General features: G+C 47.7%; 1 protein-coding gene and 2 pseudogenes across 1 annotated transcript; 1 reads left to right on the forward strand and 2 right to left on the reverse strand.

Moving 5' to 3' along the window:
* Window positions 1-637: 637 nt before the first annotated feature.
* On the forward strand, window positions 638-2,781 carry LOC114507479 (annotated as a pseudogene).
* Window positions 2,782-13,539: 10,758 nt separating this feature from the next.
* Window positions 13,540-14,228, reverse strand: LOC114507480 (annotated as a pseudogene).
* Window positions 14,229-15,516: 1,288 nt separating this feature from the next.
* On the reverse strand, window positions 15,517-16,606 carry GIMAP2 (GTPase, IMAP family member 2). The gene is given in 7 exon segments (XM_028525276.1): window positions 15,517-15,690; window positions 15,692-15,751; window positions 15,753-15,913; window positions 15,916-16,032; window positions 16,035-16,190; window positions 16,193-16,525; window positions 16,528-16,606. Coding segments are annotated over 7 exon segments (1,080 nt in total).
* Between the last annotated feature and the right edge of the window lie 9,769 nt (window positions 16,607-26,375).

A 26,375-nucleotide genomic window follows, 5' to 3' on the forward strand; every position in this document is an offset into this window, starting at 1 on the left:
GAAGAATCACAAGTGACCAACAAGCACACAAGTAAACGTTCAACGAGACCAGACTTCGGGGACGTGCACGGTAAATCCCTAACAAGCTCCCGCTGCAGACCCGCCAGCCAGACTGAAGGTCCAGACACTGCCGATGCTGAGTACTGTGGGGTGCATGTACCAGACTGAGACCTGGCACAGAAATGAATTTGGGGGAATCAACAGGGTCTCTTCCAGGGAAGCAGACAAACCAGCTCTCCCACCACGAGGGATTGTCTCAAGAGAAATAACAAACACAGACGTGTGTGTGAATGCCTCCTTATTAAAATATTTATAATGGCCCACACCAGAAACACCCAAATGTTCTTCATTGGTGAAGGAACAATCAACTTCTGGCATATCCAAACTGTTGTGGGTTAAACTCTTCCCCCAAAACGTCTGTAGAAGCTTTAACACCTGAACCTTCAGCATGTGTTCTTCCCCCTTTTATTGAATGTACTGGGGTGTCAGATGTGCCCTCATTTTAAAATAGGCCCTTTGGAGAAGTCAGTAGTTAAGATGAGGTCATACTGGAGCTGGCTGGTCCCTTATCTGATATGTCTGGTGTCCCACAAGAAGAGGAGAATGCCACGTGACAATGGAGGCAGAGACCTGAGTGATGGGTGTGGAGCCAGTGAGCCCCGAGGGTTCCTGGAAACACCAGGAGTCACGACAAAGAAACAAGCTGAGAATAAACTATCTCCCAGAGCCACAATGAGAACATGGGCCTGAGGACACCTCGGTTCAGGACTTGTAGCCTCCAGAACTGTGAGACAATAGGGTTCTGTCGCTTTAAGTCACCCAGCTGGTGGTCTACTGTTACAGCAGCCCTAGGAATCTGACACCCACAGTGTGGAATCTAGTCACCAATGACAAAGAACAAAACACCTTACATGCCACAGCATGGATGAGCCTTACAGGGGATGCTAGGTGAAAGGCATCAACCACAAGTGACTGTGTCTGGTAGACTACAATAATTCAAAATTCTAGGAAAGACAAAACTAGAGTCACAGAAGTATTTTTTCCCAGAAATAGAACAAAGAACCTCACCCTGGTATGGAGCCACCAAAGCCCCCATGTAGCCAAAGCAATCTGGAGAAAGACCAGAGCTGGAGGTATCATCCCTTCTGATTCCAAACTGCATTAAAAAACTATGATAACTAAAGCAGTGTGGCATTGGTATAGAAACAGGTACATAGATCATTGGAAGAAAGGATCCCAGAAATAAATCCACTCATATATGGTTAATTAATTTACAACAAAAAAGCTGGAATAAACCATGGGAAAAGAACAGACTCTTCAATAAAAGGTGTTGGGAGAACCGGACGGTCACAGGCAAAAGAATAGAAGCCGACCACTGTCCTACACCACACACAAAACTGAACTCGAAATGGACCTAAGACTTGAAGAACATAAGACCTGAGTCTGAAACCCCTGGATGAAAACTTGGACTATAAGCTCCTAGGCCCAGGTTTGGTGATGATTTTTTGAATCTGACACCAAAAGCAAAAGCAAATAAACAAGTGGGACCACACCTAACTACAACACTTCTGCAGAGCAAAGGAAACCACCAATAAAATGAAATCACAACCGTCTGAATGGGAGAACACACTTACAAAATCACTGAGCTGATCAGAGGCTAATATCCCGACTATGTAAAGAACTCACAGAACTCATTTCCACAAAATTCAGTTTGAGTTTGCGAACGGCTAGCAGCCGAGACAGTCTGGTTAGGACAGCAAAGGTTTCCCTGGTTTCGCTCCCCAGCAGCGGGATGGGGAATCCTCCCTGCAGCGGATCCGCAGCAGTCACTGCTTCCCCCAGAGAAAAGGCGGGAAATCAGCCCGGTGCCCCCGCCCACGCCAGCCACACCGCGCTGCTCCTCAGCCTGCACAGCCCTGGTGGATGCAGCAGTGAGTTTCAGGGCCTCTGTCATCTGCTGTGGAGCCCTGGGCCCAGGGCCTCAGTGGTGCTCCAATTGTCCGTTATCCGGCCCTGAAGATCCCAGGAGGCTGAAGGAAGAGTCAGAAGGACCACAGACTTTTGGCCAATTAATTTTACTCTGATAACAGCCTGAATGTAACAGAGGAACTCACGTCTAATAATAAGACGAAAACTCGCAACGTCCAGACCAGGCCCCAGACGCCAAACACGTGAACTGGAGAGCAGGGCCGAGCTGCAGCTGCTCTGCACCGAGGTCCCAGGCGGTGCTCTGCCGCAGGGCTGCAAGGGCGGTTTTGCAGTCCTTCCCGAGTTTGCTGTGGAGCGGCTGCAGGTCAGCCTCCTCCTCATCTGCTTCCACAAGAACCGAGGTGACAGAGCGGCTCTGCTCCGTCCCTTCAGCCTTGTGGGCCTCCAGATGGGAGACCGTGCATCCCCTTGTCCCCAGGAGACCCGACACTTGCTTTATGGATCTCTCTCAGGTCAATGTTTCTATCTGCCCCTTCTTCTCTCCTTCCCTTTCTGTCTGAAAGCAATGAAAATATGTCCTTGGCCGAGAGTTTTTAAAAAATTAAAGAAAGAAGTACCATATGACCCAGTGATCCCACCACTGGATCCTTAGCTGCATGAAACAAAAACATGAACTTGGAAAGATACCTGCACTTCCGTGTTCATTGCAGCCTTATTTATAATGGCCAACGTGGAAACCACCTTCGTGTCCATGCAGGAAGAATGGGTAAAGAAACTCTGATATCCACGGAACCGTGTTCAGCCATAAATCTTGCCATTTGCAACAAGGATGGCCTCAAGGGCAACTTCTGAGAAAAAGGCAGGACAGAGAAACACAAATTTTGTGTGATCTCTCTTATATGTGGAATCTAAAACAAACAAAAAACCAAGCTGTTAGATTCAAGGAAAGGACTGGCGATTCCCAGAGTGTGGGCAGAAAGAAAAGGCTGAAGGGGATCAAAGGTAAAAATTAAAATAAAACATAAAATAAAATGGATACACAGCGCAACATGTATACATGTATGCACGGTAATGGGAAATACAAAACCTTGCTAGACATATGTCTACAAAACTGACCATTGAATCTGTGAAAGAGAGTACTGAGTTTTATGTAAATTAACATACAAGAGGGCTGGGAAGTGGCAGGTATCCTGGCACCACTGGCTGTACCCGGGAGACTCGGTTGTGGTGGCCTGACTGTAAGAAAGGCAGCAAGCTGTCACACAGGCTCGTGTTCGCTTCCCTTTTACAATGTGAATTTGTGTCTGTTCCTGTCCACAGATGGGGTCTTTCTTTTGCACATATTTTATTTAAGCCTCACCAAGGGATGTACTTATTGGTATTAGAGAGAGAGCAAGGGGGAGAGAGAGAAAGAGAAACCTCAACATGAGAGAGAAACATCCATCACTCACCACCCACAACCCCCTGGTGCTCAGGCCACCGCTCCGACCCACTGAGCTACCGGCCCGGCTATTTCTGCACCTCTTCCAGCTCAAAACCTCAAAGGCTTTGCAGTTGTGGTCTCAACAGTTTTCAATCTCATCAACATTTCCTGTTTTTCACAATTTGACACTTCTGACACAGGTCTCACCTTCTCACGCACACAAACAGGTCTGCACCACTGCAGTGGAAATGACATGGTGAAGAGACCACACAACTATCTTCACACCATCACACCCCAGTCCCAGGGTGTCTGGGGTCGACCACCGCTGTCAGCCCCTCTGTCGGGGTCTTCTCCCAGACTTAGGAGTCTGACCCTTGGTGATGAGAGGTCTCAACCCATCTCTGGAAGGCAGACAGAGATGAGGATGAACCGGGGTGACAGTCCAGTCATCCCATCCCAGAGAGGCTGAGGTGACTGCAGGGGCTGACCTGAGCACCCCAGCGAGGTCGGCTCCAGAAATGTCGCTGCAGTGCTTTGAGGAGTCTGGGCTGGGGGTGGGAGTGAGGTGAAGGTGGGAAATGAGACAGCAGATCCCCAGCCCCCTCTCCTCCCCCTCAGTCAGATCCCTGCACAGGAAGAGGGTCCTCCCTAAAGCTGAGACCGGCTCCAAAGGATCACCTCTGCTTTCTGTCCTACCAGCCTGTCCCGCTCTGTCCCCTCGGGGACAGCCTGCAGGCCAACCCCACCCCTGATGCCCAGGTCGCCTCTCTGAGGATTTGTTCTCAAACAGGAAAAGGCAAACAGGGAGAGTGGACACCTGAAAGAGATGTGGAGGAGACACGGACCACAGAACGCATACTCCAAAGGGAGCCATTAATTCACGAAACAGAAACAAACTCTGCAGAAATACTAACCAAACAAATAAACAATAACTTCCCTTTCAGGTATCTAGGTTATTAACCATCCCAATGAAGTCAACTAAAAATATTGAAAACTATTACATACGCTTTCTTTTTTAAGTATATTTTATTGATGATTCAGTTACAGTTGTCCCATTCATTTTTCTCCCTTTATACCCCTCTCCCTGGTGCTCCCATCCCTCCAGGATTACCCTGCCTTAGTTCATGTGCATGAGTAAGATATATAAGTTCTTTGGCTTCTCCATTGCCTATACTATTCTTAACCTCCCCCTGGTTATTTTTTTAAGATTTTATTTATTTTCAGAGAGTGGGGATGGCGGGGGGGGGGGGGGAGACCAAGAGAGAAACATTGCTCTTGTGCACACACCAGCTGGGGACCTGGCCCGCAACCTAGCCACGTGCCCCGACCAGGAATCACTGGCCACCTTTTGGTTGACAGGCCAGTGTTTAATCCACTGAGCCACACCAGCCAGGGCTCCCCCTGTCTGCCTTGTGCCTACCATTCATGTTTTCTTTTCTTTGTACCTTTTCCTCCATTCTCTCCCTTCCCCCTCCCTACTGATAACCCTCCATGTCATCTCCATTTCTGTGATACTGTTCCTTTTCCAGTTGTTAGCTTAGCCTGTTTTTGTTTTTGTTTTCATTTCTTTGGGTTCAGTTGTTGATAATTGTGAGTTTGTCGTCATTTTACTGTTCATGGCTTTGATCTTCTTTTTCTTAGATAAGTCCCTTTAACATTTCATATAACAAGGGCTTGGTGACCATGAACTCCTTTACCTTGAACTTATCTGGGGAGCCTTCACTTGAGAGGCTGAAAGGTTCTCTTTTTACCCAATATATCTAAAACATTTTAAAAAATGAAATATTGTAAAATTTGATCAATCTTTGATAATATGTTTTGAAAGCCTTTTAAAAAAGACTTTACTTAATTATTTTAGAGAAGGAAAGCGAGGGAGAAAGAGAGGGAGAGAACCATCAATATGTGGTTGCCTCTTGCACTCCACTTACTGGGGACCTGGTCTGCAACCCAGGCATGTGTCCTGACTGGGAACTGAACTGACAACCCATTGGTTTGCAGGCCAGCACTCAATCCACTGAGCCACACCAGCCAGGCTCCCCAAGACTTTCTTGGGTCCAATTTGTGCTTGGTCCCCTTACCAGGAGGGAGAATGAGGTCACCCATTGTGTACTGGAGGACTGGATACCATGTCTCTGAGGGCGCCAGAGCCGGTGCATACTCATCCCAGTCCTCACCCTCCTCTGCCCCAGTCTGCCCTTCCTCTGAGGACACAGGGCAGTGAAGAGAGCCACATGTCGCAGGGTGGCCCAGCGTAGAAACCTGGTTCCCTCCCCAGAATTGCCATCACCAACCATGTTTTGTTGATTTCACTGCCCCCCTCCCTCGACCCCCCCCCCACCGCGCCCCCAGTGTCTCCTGTTTACGTCCCCATTCACTTTGCTAGGGCGCAGACCCTGACCCCAAGATGGTATTCTTTCCTTCTAAACGTTCTCCCCTCCCCGAGGTTTACACGTTTACAGTTCGGCCACCACATCTCTGCTGCAGCGTGCTCTTCCAAAAACTGCTCACCTGCTGGAAGCCTCCGCGGACTTCCTGCCCCCCAGTCCTGAAGGTGACGCACAGACCCTGGCCCACCGCCCTCCCCCTCTGCACCCCTCCCCGTGTGTGACCCTCATTCCTGCCCTTGACCGTGGTCTCCTTCCGCCTGGAGTAGAGTGAGTCCCGGAGAGGCCCGCGGGTTCTGAGCAGTTCCAGCGCCGCCCATCTGGGGGGGTCGCTCCTGAGCCCACGTGCCATCCTTTGGGCCAAGGACGCCCGACCTCCAAAACTTTCCTCCTACACCCCATTTTCCTGAGCCTTCATCCGTCTATACACAGTCGTCCTGGGGAGCAGGGACCTTGCCTTCTTTCTCTTACACACGTGGTGCTGGTGCCGAGTGCAGAACCGGACACTCCGTCGTGTTTGTGTGAACATTCCTGCACAGCTGGGCTGCGGGAAGTCCCCGAGGGGAGAGACCTAGCCAGGTCGGACAGTCTGGGAGCGCTGCATGGAGGAGGTGGTCCTTGGTCAGAGAACTCGGAGACCTCAGGGTGGCCTCAGGGTTGGAGGAGCTGGTATGTCAGTCACCCTCCTTGTGGTGTTTGGGATCAGTCATGTGCTACATCCGGGCGAAACCTCTGTTGCCAATAGAGGTTTGGAGAATGACACCTGGGTGGCCCAAGTGAGGTCCTAAGACTCACCCGAGATGTAATCATTTGCCCACTTGGTGGCAGGCTGCCTGGGATGGCTGCAGGTCTCCTGCAGAGGGTACACAGGAGTACAGGAGGGGGCGGGGCAGCCACCAAAAGGAGGCGTGGTTGGGGGAGGGGCCACGCAGGGGCTTCATCTGACTTCTCATTGTCAGTGACTTTGGGACTTCTGCTCAGATGTCATCCCGGCGTCTGCCCTCTTCCCTTTGCTACCATGAAAATGGGGAACATCCCTCCTTCCCCAGGGTCCCAACATCACATAGGGTGGAGCCCCCTTTGGGGCTAGAGGTTGCCTTAGAGCACGGCTGGAGCGACCATGGGATGTTTACTAAATCCTCCCCGTCCCCTCCCCACCACCTGCCAACCCTTCCCAAGTGTTTTTCTTCAGAGTAAGAGGGGAAGTGAGAGAGTTACCCTGAGGAAAGAGGAGGAAGAGGAAAATGATGGAGACTGGCCCAGGCAGGGCTGAACCACCAGATTCACCCCGAGTTCTCCCTGTGAGCAGGGTCACTGCTCCTGGGAGTCTGGAGGGGACAACATCAGAGGGAGGAAGTGAAAAAAGTGAACAATGGGAGATGAGGAGTCTGAAATGGAACAACCCTCTGGCATAATCAGTTTGGGAGGGGAGGAGGAGGTCGATTGTGGTGGTACCCCCCTAGGGTCTCCAGGACGCGCACCCTGTCCAGCTGCACCCTGGGGCACTGGGGCTCCTTAGAGCACTGAGACAGAAAGTACTTTAAAATCTAATCTACTTAGTCCTGTTGTTTGCTTTGTGTCCCTCCTTTCAGAGATGAAAGGACATTATTTACCTCTGCCTTCTGTTTGTTTGCTTGTTTGTTTGTTTGTTTGTTTGTTTTTCTGACCCAAGGCAGCCATGCTTGCATTCTCAGCAGGGAGGGGAAATGTACACAGAATTTATTTTTCAACAATCTGGGGCTTAATGATACAGAGCTTCTTTTTTTTGAAATCCTCACCTGAGGATATGTTTATTGATTTTAGAGAGAGCAGAAGTTAGAGAGAGAAAGAGAGTGATAAAGCATCCATCTGTTGCTCTCCTGTGTGCCCACTGAGGACCAAACCCAAAATTTTCTGGTGTACAGGATGATGCTCCAACCAATGAAGCCACCAGGGAAATCCAGAGCTTGTATTTCATTTTTCTCTGTGGTTGGAGAGAACCAGGTGCTCTGGAGCCACCATCATGGGGAAGCTGACGTTCTGCTGGGTGTTGCCAGTGGATGCTGGCCGCTGAGGTCCTCCCTCTTTGTTGGGCCTTTCAGAGTTTACGGTTGGAACTTTATATGTAGCATTCCAATACATATCGTAATTTGAAAAAAAATACTTGAAATTTTCCAAATGTTAAATCAGTTAATCCTTGATATTATTAAAAAGGTCTTGCCTTCTATGGGCAATTGTTTGATGCCTTTATGGGAGATGTCTCAAGTTCAATATACTGTGAAAATATTTTGGCCTTTTCTTAAAATTTTCCCACAAAACTGTCCATGACCAAAGTAATAATTTCTTTTACCACTGCTTCATTTTAAAGTATTTTTATTTTTGCTGTAATTTTATCCAAGGCATTTTGTAGTTGGTCCAAGTTACAAGCTCTGATCCTTTTAAATACTGTTTACAATGTTTATTTGTTTGTTTGTTTTTATGAACCAACTGTGAAGTTTATTTTATTTTTTCAGTATGTTTTTATTGTTTTTCAAGTACAATTTTCTCCATTTTCCTCCCATTACTCCCACCACCACAGCCATCCCCGCCTCCCACTCTCCATCCTACACCTCTCTGGCTTTGTCCACGTGTCCTTCATACGTGTTCCTTGACAACCCTTCCCCACTTGCCCCCCATTATCCCCTCTCACCTTCCCTCTGATTACTGTCAGTTTGTTCTTCATTTCAGTGTCTCTGGTTATATCTTGCTTCCTTGTTTGTTTTGTTGATTAGGTTTCACTTATAGGTGAGACATATGATATTTGTCTTTCACCTCCTGCCTTATTTCATTTAGCATAATGCTCTCCAGTTCCATCCATGCTGTCACAAAGGCTAGGAGCTCCTTCTTTCTTTCTGCTTCATAGAATTCCACTGTGTAAATGTACCATAGTTTCTGATCCATTCATTTACTGATGGGCATCTAGGCTGCTTCCAGCACTTGGCTATTGTAAATTCTGCTGCTATGAACATTGGGATGCATAGGTTCTTTTGGATTGGTGTTTCAGAGTTCTTAGGGTATAGTCCCAGCAGTGGAATTGCTGGGTCAAAAGGCAGATCCATTTTTAGTTTTTTGAGTAAATCCCATATTGTTTTCCACAGTGGCCACACCAGTTTTGCATCCCCACAAACAGCACACTGGGGTCCCCTTTTCTCCACATCCTCACCAGCACTTGTTGTTTGTTGATTTGTTTATGATGGCCATTCTGACTGGTGTGAGGTGGTATCTCATTGTGGTTTTAATTTGCATCTCTCTCATGGCTAGTGATGCTGAGTATCCTTTCATATGTCTCTGGGCCCTCTGTATGTCCTCCTTGGAGAAGTGTCTCTTCAGGTGCCCATTCTGTGCCCATTTTGTAATTGCACTGTTTATCTTCCTGCAGTGGAACTGTGTGTGTTCTTTATATATTTTGGAGATCAAGCACTTGTCCAAGGTACCATTTGCAATTACGTTTTCCCATACAATTGGTTCCCTTTTCGTTTTGCTCATATTTCCTTTAGCCATGCAGAAGCTTTTTATTTTGACAAAATCTCATTTTATTCTTTCCTTTATATCCCTTGCTCTAGGGGACATACAGGTGAAAATATTGCTGTGTGGAATATCTGAGATTTCCTGCCTATGTTCTCCACTAGGAATTTTATGGTGTTGTGGCTTATATTTAAGTCTTTATCCATCTTGAGGTTATTTTTGTGTATGGTCTAATTTGGTGGTGAGGTTTCTTCTTTTTTTTTTCCTTGTAGCTGTCCAGATCTCCCAACACCATTTGTTGAAGAGACTATTTTTACTCCATTTTATGCTTCTACTCATGTTGTTGAAATTAATTGGCCACAGAGACTTGGGGTTATTTCTGGGCTCCCTATTCTATTCCATTGATCAATGTGTCTGATCTTATGCCAGTTTGATTATTGTGGCCTTGGAATATAGTTTGATATCAGGTATTGTGATACCTCCTACTTTATTCTTCTTTCCCAAAATTGCTGCTGCTATTATGGTCACTTATGGTTCCATATACATTTTTGAAATGTTTGTTCTATATCTATGAAATATGTCATTGGTATTTTAATAAGGATTGCACTGAATCTATAAATTGCTTTGGGTAATGTGGACGTTTTGATGATGTTAATTCTTCTAATCCATGAACATGGTACACATTTCCATTTGTTTGTGTCTTCCTTAATTTCTTTCTTCAGTGTTGTGTAGTTTTCTGAGTACAGGTCTTTTACCTCCTTGGTTAGGTTTATTCCTAAATACTTCATTTTTCTTGTTGCTATCAGATGGGATTTTTCCCCTGATTTCTGTTTCTGATATTTTATTGTTGGTGTGCAAAAATGTCTTTGGTTTCTGAATATTTATTTTGTGTTTCATTGTTTTGCCTAATTCACTTATTAGATTGAGTAGTTTTTGGTGGATTCTATAGGCTTTTCTATGTATACTATTATGTCATCTGCAAACAATAACAGTTTTGCTTCCTTCTTTCCAACTTGGATGTCTTTTCTTTCTTTTTCCTGTCTGATTGCTGTGGCTGGGACTTACAATAGTATGTTGAATAGAAGTGGTGAAAGCATTGCAAATCAACAAATGTAATACAGAATTTTAATATGCAGAATTTTAATTTTAATATGCAGAATTTCTAAAGCCCCACCCCTCTGTGGCTCTGTTGTTTTGGTGGGCCTCCCCATCAACTTCTGCCTGCTCTGGCTGCCTCCAGATGCCACCAGCCTTCCCTCTAGTTTCTGTGAATTTCTGTCTGAAGGCTGTTGCTGGGTCACTAGGACCTGGTGTGCTGTGGTGGGGAAACCCCATCAGTGTGGAAGTGGTGTGGCCCCTTATCTTGACCAGAGGGTCCTGACTAAGTGTCAAGTCCCCTAGAGTGCTGGTCTGTGTTTGGTGACTTCTGGTGCCTTCAGACAGATGTTTTAAAGTCATTATTTTGTATTTTCTCCATAATTCATCAAGGGTGTTTTAGGGGAGCTGGGATCTGGATTCCTCCTTGAGGTTTTGAGCCCCTGGGTTGATCCACACAGGGGAAACAATCACATACTAACTGGGCCCTTCACATGGCACAGACCCTGATTTTTCTGCATTCCTCCAGAGTTGAGATACTTGTTGAAAATAACTAACATTGACTATTTTCACAGCCTTGACCAAGACAGCTTCTCTCTCCCTGCCCCACCCCCACCCCACCAGGTCTTTCTGCATGATGCACAGACAGTGAAGGGTCCAGGACTGTGGTGATCCCCACTGGACTTTCTTTGCCCTGTGGAACCCCAGGGTATGACAGTAGTGTCTGTCCCTACTCCTGAAATATTGTGGGTGGCATCATCCCTGATTTTTAGTAAGAAAGGAGAGAGCACATCCTATTTGCCATACTTAAACACCATTCTTTTAGAATTTTTCATAAAGGCCATGGTTTGAGTGGCTTGCCAATGGGAATCACTGAATAGATGTCATTTCTGAAATGCTTGTACTTACTATTGTGAAATGAAAGAAGCTAACAGATAAAACAGCACACTTTAGTCAATTTATCTTGTTGTACTAATGGAAATGCAAATGGTTTGAACTTTGCCTCAGTAGCTCTGAGGCAGCAAGTCTGTTCCCTTAGAAACATGATGACCTTGACCCTCCAACCTTGAGTACTGACCATTTGCCCAACCCTTGTGCGGGGGTGGGAGCCAATCCACCAGAATGCCAATAAGGTCCCATTCTGAATGTAACACCAGGGATTTTAATTTTCATTTAGAAGAATAACAAAGGAAATAACAATAATGAGGAAATCAAAGCCATTGTGATCAAATCAATACTTTATGCAAAAGGAGGAGAAAAGTAGAAGATGGAACAGAACTGAAGTCCTGACATGGGTCTTTGGCACCATGCACATGTCACAGGGAATATGGCTGGGTTCTGTCCACGAACTGTGGATGGCTGATTGTGTAAATGCATCTGTCTCAGGTGCCCACTAAACTGGGTCCTTGTTCTGTCCTGAGACACTTCTCTGAATCTTTCAGCCAATGAAACATACTGGCTTTCTTGGTGTTCCCCGTGTCTGGGGACAGTGGGAGTCCATGGCCTCTGCACTGGTACAGCATGGGTCCTGATGGGGTCCCTTAAAGCAGAGGAGCTCTGACAGGTGAGCGAGCACCCAGACAGACCTGTGGATGCCTCTTTGATTTCTGACTGTCCCCAAATGCTATCACCCCACCTTATTCCCCACCCCTCCCTGAAGAAGGCAGCTAGAGACCCTCTGTCACATGGTGTGAAGAAGGGACAGAGGGGTCTCTCAGGAGGCAGTTCCCTCATTCCCACCTGTCCTGTTTCCATCCCTTGGTCAGACTCCCCAGGGAGCATCCTGAGCCTCAGAGAAGCTGAGGGGCATCTGAGGAGTGTCAGTCTCTTTGTGAGGTCACACAGCACTTACCAGTCACAGGCCAGGGCTGACCGCCATCCTGATGTCTTCTGGCCCTAGTCCACTTCATCTCCGATGGCCTTGTCCCCAGGAGCTGCCCTTCAGGAAGAGCCTGTAAGGTATAGAGTCCTCCCCACCCATCAGGCAGGTGCTTCCTACTGTGCTCACAGCCTTAGGTGCTCCCTTTGCAACTTCCTTTTCTTTCCTGCACCCCTCTATCTGACACCACAGGTACCTCACAGAGGACCCCACTACACACCCATGTAACATCCCCTTGCCCACTATCTCCCCACTGTCCATTGAGAATAGAAGGGCTGCAGGTAAGGCTGAGACAGAATGGAGAACCACCTTTAATTTCTAACATCAGGAGGCAGATATGATGAGAGGGGACCCTAATCATAGCATCCCTAATCTAGTCTGCTTTAGGGAAGGCTCCTCCTGTGCCCAAGCTTCCTTGGCACCTCCTGGGGCCTCATGTCCCGTAGGAGGTCTCGGGCCACCATCCTGACCAGGCCCTGCTCCTTGGACACCCCAGCCCCACTTGGCTCATCATTCCCACCAGCAGTCCCCACAAGGCCCGTTTGCTGGCCACCTTTGGTGGTTCAATGGCCACCTTCAGGGGTGAGTGAAAGAGCTGCCCCTTAGACCAGGTCTCTCCCCTCGCTCCTCCTGCCCCACCCAGCAGCTGCCCCTCCCCAACTGCTGCAGAGCCAGGGGTCTGTCCTGACCCACCACACACTCAGGTGCCTTAGAGTCGTTATGCTGCCCCCTCTCTGTGGGTGAGGACACAGCCCAAGACTGGACAGTCACCTGGTCAATGGCACACACTGATTTATGTCATTGGTAAGAAGTGACTCCAGTGACCAGAATGCAGTGGGGGTGACATGGAAGAGTGAGGAGGCCCTGCCCTCAGGGAGCTTTGGTTCACTCTAGGAGAGAGAACTTCAACAAAAGTGATGCTGTCATGCTATGAGGTCCGTGTGAGACAGCGGGCTGCAGGGGAGCAGGGAGGGCACACACGTGCTCTGAGAGCCAGATGAAGGACAGGATGTGAGCTGGGATTCTGGGAACCACACTCTCTGGCTCACCAGGCTCTGCCCTGTAGACTCGAGTGGTCCCTGAGCCAGGGATGCAGAGGGAGGTGATAGGCTGCAAGGTGGACCCAGGGCTGGTGAGGCTCCTAGGAAATGGCTGTCCCCACTGGAGTCGGGCACACGGTCAGATGGTGCCCTTTCAGGAGACATCTGTGGGTTTTCTCAGGTGCCCTGGATTTGGCACAGCCCCTCCGGCCAGGATTTCTCACTGGCCACTTCCTCAGAGCCTTGCCCTGGACCATCTGCCCTCCCTGTCCTTCTGTGCATAGGATGTGTGGCTGGCAACACTGGTTAACCTTCCTTGCTTTAAGGACAGCCTTCGTGTCCCCACAAGATCACCTCAATGGTCTTTATGAGCTCCATGACCTGGGCCTCCTGCCCCATGCCATCTGCCCTGTTGTTGAAGCCACAGTGGCCCCATGCACAAACCACGTCCAGCCATGGGAACTCTTGGTTGTCAGTGTCCGGCAGATACTCGCCCAGGGAGCCGCCCTCCAGGTCCTCCTTCCAGGTAAATGCCAGGATGGTGCAGGCCAGGATGACCAGCCCAAATACCTCCTGGAGGTGCCTGACTACCTCCTAGTCCTCTGTGAAGTGGCGCAGGTGGGTCACCAGCAGCACTGCATGCAGCCCTGGGGTGCAGCAGGTGACAGCAGCCCAGGTGCCCTTAGCTGCCCCTTCTCTTGAAGCCTAAAAAGACAGAATATCGGGGGTGTCGGTCACCTCAAGCTCCTTCCCAGCCCAGTCTCGGCAGCCATGCCGGAAGGTCATGGTCACAGGTGTGACACTGAGCTTGGATTCAAAGGCTTCCCTGCCCAAGATACTGTTTCCTGTGATACTTTGACCACTTCCACTTTTCCCCACCAGCAGGAACCTTGGCCTCTTTGGGGTCTTTTCCTTCTCCCACAGATCTAGAAGCATCCAGACAAATCAGGGGAACAGAAGTTATAGCCCATGTACCCAGGGACATCAAAGCAAAAGGCAGAAGGGTGATTGTGACAGTTACATCAGTGAGGAAGCTTCAGGTACTAATCTCTCCCAGGTGGTGTCTAAATGGGATCAGTATCCTGGATATCCTGGGCTACTCCCTCACTGACATCCTCTGACTCCTGACATCCTCTGACTCCTGACTCCTGACTCCTGACACCTGACATCCTGCCCCTAAAACCGTGGCTTCTCCAAGTCAGGTGGTTCCAGCCACTCAGGCATCATTAACGCAACGGAACGTTCTGTGATCACTGAGTCCCCGAGCACAGTACACCCTCTGTCTTCAGTCTCCTCTCTAGCCTCAGGACAGTGACCCCCTCACTGGGCTGCCCCCCAAGAGAGCAGATGTCAGGCCTTTCCCAGCCAACTTTCAGCATCCTCCACACCCTGTCTCAGCCCTGTCCTTGCTTCACAGTCCCTGTCTAATTCCACTTGGTGACCTCAGGTGACTGCGTTCTCTCCTGGTGGCACCACGTAAGGAAAGGCCAAGCGGAGAAGCAGGCGGGTTGAATACCTTATCTCTGGCCAGAGGACTTCAGTGATGGGCTGGTCTGGTCCTCAGTCCAGAGGCGTTGGCGTTTCTACCGGAACAGCCTCACTCAAGCCATCAGTGAGGAATTCACCTGATGGCCTTGTGTTGCAGAAATCAGGATGCTCCCACGACAGACACCAGGTGTGTGAATGTGTCTGTATGTGCTGAGTGGACACAATTAGTTTTATTGTTCAAATGAGCCATGTGTCTACTTACCATCTTCTGAGGAAAAGACCACTGAACAGAATGAAAGACACGGGATCTCAGGGCATTTACATGTTTTTTTATTGTTATTTCATTATATTCAGTAGAAATTATATACTTTAAAGATTATTTATTGATTTATTTTAGAGAAGGGAAGGAAGAGAGAAAGAGAGGGAGAGAAACATGAATGTGTGGTTGCCTCTTGCATTCCCCTTTCTGGGGACCTGGCCCACAACCCAGTCACGTGCCCTGACTGGGAATCAATCTGGGGACCTCCCAGCTCATGGCACTCACTCCACTGAGCCACACCAGCTGGAGGCAAGTTTATCATTATCTTTATTACATTCAGTGGAAATCATAGTGTTTCCAAGAAAAGGGAGTTCCTAGCAACATGAAACTGGCTTTAGACATTTGCAAACAGGGAATTTTATGCTTAAGCTTTCAGAAGGTTTTGGAATTATATTTCAAAACAAACGGTCATTTTTAAAATAACTTGGTTCATTGATAAATTGAGTGATGGTAAGATTTAAAAACTTTGCCAAATCTCAACCATTCACTGATGTCTGGCACTGCATTCTATAGAGGAGGCACTGGGCTTCCCTCACTCTGTGACAGTGATAATAATCACTGATCAATAACTGTCCCCTGGGAGTCTTGCATTCCAAACCAATGGTCTTCCCAGGAATTGTCACTAATTTTCTGAGTATAATTAACAATAATTAACAATAATCTACAGAACAAATGGCACATACTACAGAGTAAGTAGTAAGAAAAGTTTTCATATACTGAGCAATACACAAACTAACCGAGGTAGCAATTGGACAGACAACTGAATACAAACTACAACACACACTTGCATTTGGATTGAGGCTCTTTTTAGGCAATTGCTTTTGGCCTGGGTTGTGCCTCATCTCTGCTTTTCCATGTACTTTAGGAGATTCCCTCCTCTGACCACTCACGTCCACATTCCAGCCCTGTCACTAGGCCGTACAGCTCACTGGTACAGGGCTCCCCACTTCTCTTCACCACCAGGCCCTCCCTCAAGTCCATCAGCTTCCTCACTGGTCTTCCATATCACTCCCTTTGGCTCCCTTATTAAAGGCGTATGGTTGCCCCCCACACGCAGCCACCAGCCTGCCTAGAGCTTTATTTCCTGAGTGGTGGATGTATTCCATCCAGGAGCCTCCCTCGAGGTCCTCCTTGTGGCTGAAGAGGACAATGTGTGTCTCATGGCACCCTCTCCAAAGACCGCCTTCACCCTCCATGCAGGCTGCTGGTCCTGGGCAGTGAAGCCGTGCAGCTGCATCACCAGGAGGAGCACATGGGGGCCTGGGGCTGGGAGCAGGTAGCACTTCTGCACCTCTCTGTGCAGGGGATCGGAGTGGTCCTTCCCTGAACACAGGTCCGGTGTGCCCATGACGACCAGCACCCTCTCTCCCTAGCATCCTGCACTCTCCCTGCAGGTCTGAGTAAAGGTCTGGGAGGGCAGCTGGGGCTCAAACGCTTGCTCCCCCAGGGTGCTGTCCCCTGTGGCACTTCTGCCCGTCCCTGTTTGCCCACCAGCAAGATTCTCAGCTCCAATCCTCTGCTGTGTTGGCTCTTCATGTGTGGTCCTGCTAAGAGCCAATTTACCATGTTATTACTACGCTGGTCATGCCAATGGGATGTTTTTAGGGATAAGGAGTTATTCTCACATATGCAAAAGACACTCTCAATATATTACATTTATGAAAGAGAGGCTAACTCCATTATCAAATAAAATAAATTAGTCATTTAAAAATAATTTTATTGTTGTTCAATCACAGTTGTCTGTACTTTCCCCCAGCTACTCCCCCTCTCACCCCAGCCAAACCCATCTTTCCCTCTTGCTTCCAGCCTCCCCCCACCTCCAGTGGTTTTTAAATATCTGGATTTCTGTAGGACTCCAGCATATGGCCATGTTGGATCCTGAAAAAACCTACTTGGGGTGGGGACGAGATGGATTTAGAAACAGATTCGTCATGCAAAACTCTGCCTGAATCTCCATTCTGGCCCTCTGAAAGATCAGTGTCCTGAGGATCAGCGACATGGAGCCAAACTGTGGGTCCTACCTCTGGGGGGGCTAACTACCCCAACTCTGCTCCAAGGCCAGGGAGGGGGCTCCACCAATGAGATGACTGGACCGGGGAAATGAGGGATGAGCAGTGTAAAACGATTCTCCACAATGATTAAACAGCTGGTAGCTTACATTCTGCTTAGAGAGGACAGGATGATTTCTGTAGAACATGGGCACAGGAGGTGGCGAGACAGGTGTGTGCACCTGAAGTTGCTTTCTTACCTGACTGACTGCGTTCATGGGTTCCATTGCGGCTCCCGAGGGACAGGGAGACCAGACACCAATGGAGCAGCAACAGCAGCCTGTTACTACGTTCTAGCACCGAATCCGGAAAGACCCTCGCAATCCTGGAGCACGCTCACAGCCGTGCCTCCTTTCTTCACACACAGCTGACAAGATACGTGGAGAGTTACTCTCTGTGTGTTACAGAGAAATCAAGTCACTTGCCTCAAGTCACGCAGTGAGTCTCTTGTTTAAATCTGGCAGCATATCTGAAGCAACGAGGCACAAAAGACGCAGACCACACGTTAACGTCCAAGGTCTTCCTGGTGAGAGCTATTATTTGCTTCATGCTAAGGACCCTCTCTTTGCCAGCAATGTGTAAACTAAATTGTATACAGTTTGCAGTTCCTGTAAAGTGGCTTCACTTAAGCCGAAGGCCTTAAATCGTTTCCCTTAAAATAGGATGAATTTGTTCTAAAACTGTTTAGAGCATAACTGGGAACCAGCAATCACCACTGCAGAACTTTTGTGCATGTGTGGGCTCACCTGATTTCCTGAGCAGGGGCGTCACTGGGGAGCCGTCCCGGGGCAGCGCGGGAAGGAGCCCAGGGCACTGCAGGGGGCAGTCTGACTGCGATGCAGCCACAGCAGACCCCGCTCCTCCTTGAACACTCAAGTTTGAGTGGACACTCAGTGGGAAGGGGGGGGGCTTCATATTCCCAGGGACCAATGTGCAGATGTCAGTCTCCCCCAGGAAGGACACTTGACCTGCATGAGCCTCCTTCCTCGGCAGAAGCCAATGGCCAGACACGGCTGAGAGCTGGTGGCACCCCCAGCAGCTGGAGGAGAAGGTCCTTTTGTTTCATAACATTCCTCTGGGTTTGGAGACACAAACATTACTTTTTTGCTTCATCCTTGGGCCACCTGAAGAGAAGTCCCAGCAGAGGTTTAAAGATCTCTCTGATGGCCCTGGCTGGTGTGGCTCAGTTGGTTGGAGCATCACCCAGTAAATCAAAAGGTCCCAGGGTCACCACAGTCACCGGTTTGATTCCCAGTTGGGGTTAGGGCGTGAGCCTAGGATGCAGGTTCCATCCCGATCGGGGCATGCATGAGAGGCAACCGATATTTCCCTCTCCCTCTCTCCCTCCCTTCTCCTGTCTCTAATCAGTGAGGATAAAAATGAATAACTAAGTCACAACTAAACAAACAAAGATCTCCTGGATGAAATTTCTTCTTGCCCAAGTCTCTCCACTCCTGTCCCTTCTGAACACTGGCCCCTGACCATTACAGGGAGCATTTCTCTGTGTCTTAGCTCTTCTAGTGAGTGAGGTGACTGCAGTCTTAGGTGAAGGCTAAGACAGAAGTGAGGAGGAAGGGAGGAAGGAACGCCATGGCTGGGTGACGGGGAGTGGTTTAAGTGCCCCTATGGTGTTTACTAGTCATTGTATCTCGTGGTTCAAAGCTGTGCTGGAAGATGGGTCAGGACTTCCGTCCCCAATGAAAAATTACCACAGATTTCTTGAGAATACACCTTAAGATGCATTTGACAATGGTTTTGTATAAAAGGTTTATTTATAAAGCAGTAATGTTGAACAGAATACTGTGTGATGACAGAATTTTGAATATCTGCATTGTCCAGCATGGTGTGAGCCACTGACCAGACGTCACTCCTGAGCCCTTGAAATGTGGCTGGTGTGATGGAGACAATACATTTCAGATTTTATTAGGCTTTAACTAACATTATTAAATGGCTTCATGTGGCTAGTGGCTGCCATATTGGACAGTGAAGTTATCAAGTATATGATTTTTAATAAGTTGGCACAAAACATCATGTTTGTTTAAGGAGAGAGTGCACAGGCTAAAACAAACATGAGAAAATGCAAAGGAAAAGATTGACTTAACACAGAAATATCCTAGCCCCTGGGACGGGGAGATTTTCACTGGTGGGTTGACACGGCAGTGGCCTCCTTTGGGCCCGAGCAGACTTTCGCCCTGTGAAGCAGTTTTCACCACACCATTGTATTTCGGAATCACTAAAAATTCAGAGGACGTTTGAGCTAAGGTAGCCCTCCATGTTCCAGCTCCCAGGATTTTAACATCTGTCACAGACAACTTTACCCAGGACACACTGTCTGAATGGAAAATATGCTCTAGCAAATGTGCCCACACAGACTGTAAAAACCAGCGCGTCGCCTGTGAGCCTGGGACACAGGACAGAGCAGGGTCTGTGTCCTTGTTTCTGCTGCTTCCTGACAGCATCCTGTCCGTGCCCCTTTCTTGGGGTCCTCCTCGGTGACCTTCCTCCCCACCTCCACCCCCACCCCCACCACCCCCTTGGTGCAGGGAAACCAAACAACTGCGGCTGTGGCCACAGTGAGCTGCAGAGGGCCTGGGCCGTGCACTTGAAGGTGGTTTTTGCTTCTCATTTTCTCAGGGTTCAGCTGTGTCTTAAAAAGAGCTGGGTTTGGGTGTTCTGGCCAAGGCTGAGGAACAAGGGTTTCTGGTTCAGCCTGTGACAGGAAACCACAAGACTGGGGGCTGCTGTGAAGGCAACTCTGTCCCCTGAGGGGGCAGGGACTGTCTCATCTGGTGTGATCTGAAGGGACCCAAAGCCCCTCTGCCCAAACAGGGCCCTGCAGCCCGTTGCGCCTGAGATGCCATTCCCCTCTTGGGAGTAAAGGTTTTCCGCCAGGACAGAGGGTGGACGAGGAACACACCCACAGGAAGACGGAGAAGGAGGGCAGGGGGCCCAGACACACACCTGAGCAGTTCGAGCAAACAGTTAGACACTCAGGTCCTCAAACACCAGGTACTGGCTGGAAGGTTCCTCTGGTGGAATCATGGCCCCTGCTCTCAGACAGACAGCATCTCATAAAAGACACAAGCTCTAACCCTGGCCGGTGTGGCTCATGGGGTTGGAGTGTCATCCTGTAGCAGAAGGGTTGTGGGTTCGAGCCGGGTCAGGGCACATGCCAAGGTTATGATCCCCACACACAGGAGAGATCTGATCAATGCTTCTCTCTCACTCCATGTTTCTCTCTCTCCCTGCCTCTACCTTCTTCTCTCTCTGGAAGCAATGAAGGAGTGTACTCAGGTGAGGATAATGAAAATAAATTAATTAAGTAAAATGAAAGAAAAAAAGAGATGCATTCTGCAGGTCTTACTTGCTACCAGTTACCAGTTGCCAGGCTTGAAAAATCATCTGTTGAAAGTGCAGATTGATCAGTTGCTGTCTTGCTAACTTGTCCCCTTCCTCCCACCCCCAGACCCTCCCTGCTTTGAGAACCACTGGTCTAGTGCACATTCGGTCTGCCAAGTAGCTGTGGTTACTGGTTTCCATGACTCAGGGGACCATTGCAGGGCCGAAGCCCCAGGTCTCCCGGCTGACTGGGGTGCTGATGGCTGACGGCTCACCACCAACCCTCCTTTCAATGGTAGGCTGAGAGTGAGAGTAGTCCCCCCAGGATTACTCTCAGCTGAAGAGAGTCGCCTCCCCCAGGCTGCCCCCCACTCCCAGGGCAGCTCACAATTATGACCACTCTTAGGACCGACCAAGGCCTGACCTCTGGCCCCACATGGGGACAGCGGAGCTTTGGCTCCTGTGAGCGTGGCTAAAGCCCTTTGTGAGTCCTCACAGCTCGGGTCTCCTCCTGTCCAGCCCTGCTTCCTTCACTGTCCCTCCCACAGCTTTGGGTCCCAACTGCATGCCCAAGTAGATTTCACGCACATACATATTCGTCTCGGGACCATCACACCCATGGCACGCAGAATCTTGTCTTCCTCCCTGGGCTCAGTGGGGGCCCCAAGGGGCACTGGGGAGCAGGGGCTCTGGCTCAGCATCATGCTTAGTAGACCTTGAGGGAATTTCTTAGTGCTATTGTATGCGATTGTTTTAGTCTTTCTGGAAGCTGGCTATACTTACGGGTGTACTTACACCTGTGTTTTAGAACCCCCTTTCCTCTCTAGCATACAAGAAAAACATCACAGGGGTTTTTAAAGTAATCTCCATTGAACTAGAGCTCTCAGTACAGGGAGAAAGAACTTTCTGACATGTTTACGATAGAGTTTTTCTCTCCACGTGCTTTTGTTTCTGTTTCTGTGCTGCTGCATTCCCTCCTTTTTTTTTTCAGTTTTAAGTCTTTGCTGAAATATAATTTACATGGAAGAAAGGGTATGTTTGACTTTGCAGCTCTCAGAATTGTCACAGCCTGAGCACAGCTGAGTGTCAGCATGCAGAGGAAGGAGCAGAGCACCACTAGCATCCCGGCATCCCCCCGGCCCTCCCGGGCAACCTCGGGCTGGACATCTAGCAGAATAGGTTCATCCTGGCTCTCCTCATCCTTCACGTAAATGGACTCATGCACTGTGTATTCTTGTGAATCTGGCTTTTTTTGGTTTATCATGATGTTTCTAGTTGTGTCCATATGATAATATGTAGGAATAAACTGGGCATTCTCACTGCTATATACTGTCCATGTGTGACTATAACCCAGCTTTTATACATAATTTAGGATATGGACCTATATGTATATCATTATCCTAATGACTTTGGCTATATTATTTTCATTTTCATATATTTTCATCTATTTTATCTTCTGGCTTTGTTGGGGTATAGTTGACAAATAACAACTGTGTATATTGATATACACAGTGGAATTCTACTCAGCCATAAAAACACCGGACAACATGGAAGAACCTAAACAGTATCATGCTAAGTGAAATGAGTCAGACAGAGAAAGACAAATACCATATCATTTTACTCCTATGTTGAATCTAAGGAGCAAAATAAGGAAATAAAATGCAAACAGACTCACAAAAACAGAGAACACACTGAGGGCCGCCAGCAGGGAGGAGGGCTGGGAGTTGGGCGAGGAAGGGGAGGGATGGAGAAGCACAGGCTGGCGGTCACAGAGCAGCCACGGGGGTGTAAAGTGCAGCCCAGAGAACAGAGTCAGTAACACGTAATAACTTCGGAGGGGCCCGCTGGGGGACTTGAAGCAGCACGGTAAGTACTTTAGTATCAGAACACGGAAGAGGCACAGTGAAAACCCGGTGTGTAGGATGTTTATGTGCAGTGCAGTAAGTGTGCTCACACAGGCACCGCCAGAGACCTGTGAGTAATGCGTTCCATTCTTTACAAAAGTTCCAGAGGAAAAGGATGGGACGAAGCATTCAAGTAACTGAAGGGGGGTCGCCAAGACCTGAGCACGCGGAGGAAAGACACTGTGATAACATGAGGAAGAAACGCTGAGAAGTGACTGTGTTTGGCCTGTGTCAGCTAAAGGGGGCATGAGGATGGGAAAGTTAAAAAAATAATGGGGAGCTAAGATGGCGTTGGAGTAGGAAGGAGCAGATTCAGCTTCCCTCTGCTAAGGGGAGAAAATCCTGACCGATCTATGGAGTAGAGAAGCAAGCAACCAACATACTTCAGCATATGTGAAAATAAGGGACCAAGGATCATGGTGGAACCGAAAAACCAGACCCTAAGAAGAGTGCTGCAACAAGGTAGGGTCCCAGGGACCAGCATGTGGTCTGGGGGCTGCAGCCCCAGGCCCAGCGCCCGCTGCTGGGTTTGCCACTGAGTCCTTGGGAGAGAGCCGGGACAACTGCTCCCTCCCCAGCCAAACAAGGTCTGAGAGGCACTGGGAGGAATCCCGGTGCTAGCAAACACACAAGGGCTGTGACCACCTTTGGAGGCTGTGGACACTGGAGGGGCTGGGTCGCTCAGCAGACCCTGATCCCCACAGTCACTGGTCTGGCTGGAGAGCTGGGTTGTGGGAGAAGCCAGTCCACTGTGTGTAGCGGCAGGCTTGAACAGGAGGAATTTCTCAAGAGGAAGGAGTGAATAGACAGACACTGTTTGGGGAATTCTCCTAAAGTGATCAATCACTCCAGCCTCCCTGCCACCCAGCCGAGGGCGTGCATGCAGGGAGAGCATCCCTGCACCCCAGTCCACAGCAGTAACCCTGGGGAAAGACCTGATTCCCACACCCAGGGCACAAGGCTGAGGAGCCACGTTAGCTTCCCAGACAGTGCGGGAGCCAGTGCGAGCTCCACTGACCAAGGAGGAAAAGCCATACCAATCACCCCTCAGCCTGCAGCAGCCAGCAAGAGTAGAAAAACTGGTTTGGCCACTTTGAAACCAAGAGACTTTTTAATATGATTCTATTTTTTTAACAATTCTTAATTTTTTAATTTTTATTGTTGTTATTCTCTTTTGACTTCTTTTTCCTCTTGTTCCTGATTTCTTGTTTTATTCCTTCCTCCTTCCTTTCCTCCAATTTTATCTCTTCTTCCTTCATTCATCTGCCTTTTCTATTTTTATTTTTCAAAATTTTTTCTAAATACCTACAAGTGAGACAAAATCATGGATCTGTGAAAAGACCAAAGTTGAACCCAAAGAAAGGGCATCACAACAGATGGGACAGTGAGACAAATTTCACTCTGTTATTACAGAGAACCTGCAGGTTATTGCATATTTGTATTATTACTATTTTTTCCAGTATTCTTACATCTTTTTTTAATAGTATTTTTGTATCCCTCTTCTTTTTGTATAGTCTGCTTTGCTAGGCTGGATATATTGTATGACCTGCCACTTTCCCCTAATATCTCTTTCCATAGTGTATTGCTAATCTACTGTCCTTTAACTCACCTGTGTCCCATCAGCACACTACGTGAGGTTCTGTACTCCCTATTCTTGTTACCTAAACCTCATAGATTCTGTCATATGACTGGTGCCCTAATATTATTGTAAATAATTGCTGTTCCATGCAATTGTAATTACTTCACAACACACCTCCCAGATCTTAGTCCATTTCAAAGTTTCCTGAGCTCTATTACTGTAGTGTTAACTCTATTCTCTCACACACTACACCTCTTAACTGTCCTTTTCTCTCACCTTACCTCAGAATCTGACCTCCCACAACCTCCCTGCTTTATAGATCCAACTCACAATCCTTCCTTCCCCAACAAGAGTCTTATCTTCTTTCCATCCTTTCTAAAAATCAGCTAGCTGGGTGGAAGATCACGGTTAACACTATACATAGTCAAAGGATCTCCTATCTCTTCTCTACTTGTTGCTACTGTAAATACCATAGAATACTCTCTTGCTGTCTTAAACCATTTTGCCTCCCCCCCCAAAACTGATGACAAAAAAGAATAGGTAGAGGTGGTGAACACCAGGATACCCACTGGAAGAGGAAACCCAACAACAAAGGAACCACCAACAGATAACAGATGAAGGTGAAGAAGGGAGTGGTAACCACACAAACCTCAATCCAGGACCTATCAGGAAATACAACTAAACAATAGAGACAGTACCCAATACAAACAACTGAACAAGAGCAAGAGAGAATTCTTTAAACCTCATACACATGGAAGAACCAGCTTCAACACAACCTGCCCTCACCAGCACAATAAAATACAAGAGGTGGTGGACAGAGTGACCCTCATTTAAACAGCTGGTGGGAAGGAACCACCAAAGAAAGACCCAACAACAATCAAAACCCAAAGGGAAACACAAAGCTAACTTAAATGACAGCCCAAGACCAGTGAGCTTGGGAGATCAAGGAAACTGCCCTACCGAAACTCACTGCTATTCTACTAAAGAAGTTCACACCACAAACCCAGGGAGCCATAACAGATCAATTTAAGAAGCTGAGGGTAACAAGAAGAGTCTCACAAACAATGGGAAGACAAAGAAACAATCTCCAAATGAAATAAAAGGAGGAAGCCTCAGAAAGAATGCTAAATGAAACAGAGGCAATTCAACTATCAGATATTGAGTTCAAAGCAATGGTCGTCAGGAAGCTCAATGAGCTCACAATGAGCTACCAGAAACTACAGGGAAGCTACAATGAACTCACTGAAAACTACATCAACATGAAAAAGGAAATAGAAACTCTCAATAGGGCCAAGAGGAAATGAAGAATACAATTTCTGAACTGAGGAACACAGTAGAAGGAATGAAAAGCAGGATCGATGAAGCAGAAGATCGGATCAGCGAATTGGAGGACAAAGTAGAAAAAAAAACACCCACCCAGAAAGATCAAGAAAAGGAAAAGAGGCTCAGAAAGAATGAAGAGGGATTAAGAGAAATGCAAGACAATATGAAACATAATAATATCCATATAATAGGGATACCAGAGGAGAAGAAGAAGAGCAAGGGATAGAAAACCTATTTGAAAAAGTAATAATGGAAAACTTCCCTAAATTGATGAGAGAAAAAGTCACACAAATCCAGGAAACACAAAGAGTCCCAATCAAGAGGAACCCAAAGAGGCTCACCTCAAGACACATTACAATTAAAATGGCAAAATTTCAAGACAAAGAGAGAATCTTAAAGGCAGCAAGGGAAAAACAGGAAGTAACATACAAGGGAGCCCCAATAAGGCTAACAGCTGACTTCTCAATGGAAACACTACAAGGCAGAAGAGAACGGCAAGAAATATTCCAAGTAATGAGAACCAGAGGTCTGCAACCAAGGCTACTTTATCCAGCAAGGTTCTCAATCAATAGAAGGCCAAATAAAAAGCTTCTCAGACAAAAGAAGTTTAAAAGAATACACCTCCACTAAACCAGATCTGTAAGAGATGCTAAAGGGACAGCTTTAAGAAAAGAAAGGAAAAAGGAGAGAGAGAGGAAGGAACACACGTACACAAAAGGCAATGAATAAGTACCTATCAATAGTAACCTTAGATGTAAATGGATTAAATGCTCCAATCAAAAGACATAGATTAGCTGAATGGATAAGAAAACATGACCCACACATATGCTGCCTACAAGACACCCACCTCAGGATAAAAGACCTACAAAGGCTGAAAGTGAAGGGCTGGAAACAAATCTTCCAAGTAAATGGACAGGAAAAAAAAAACAGGGTAGCAATACTCATATCTGACAAAATAGACTTCCAAAAAAGGGCCATAAAGAGAGACCCAGAAGGTCATTTCATAATACTCAAAGGAAGAATCCACCAAGAAGACATAAATATTGTAAATATATGTACACCCAACATAGGAACACCCAAATACATAAAGAAAATTTTAGGGGACTTCAAGAAAGATATTGACAGCAACACAATTATTGTGG

Source organism: Phyllostomus discolor, chromosome 10 (assembly GCF_004126475.2).
Source record: "Phyllostomus discolor isolate MPI-MPIP mPhyDis1 chromosome 10, mPhyDis1.pri.v3, whole genome shotgun sequence".
Taxonomy (NCBI): Eukaryota; Metazoa; Chordata; class Mammalia; order Chiroptera; family Phyllostomidae; genus Phyllostomus; species Phyllostomus discolor.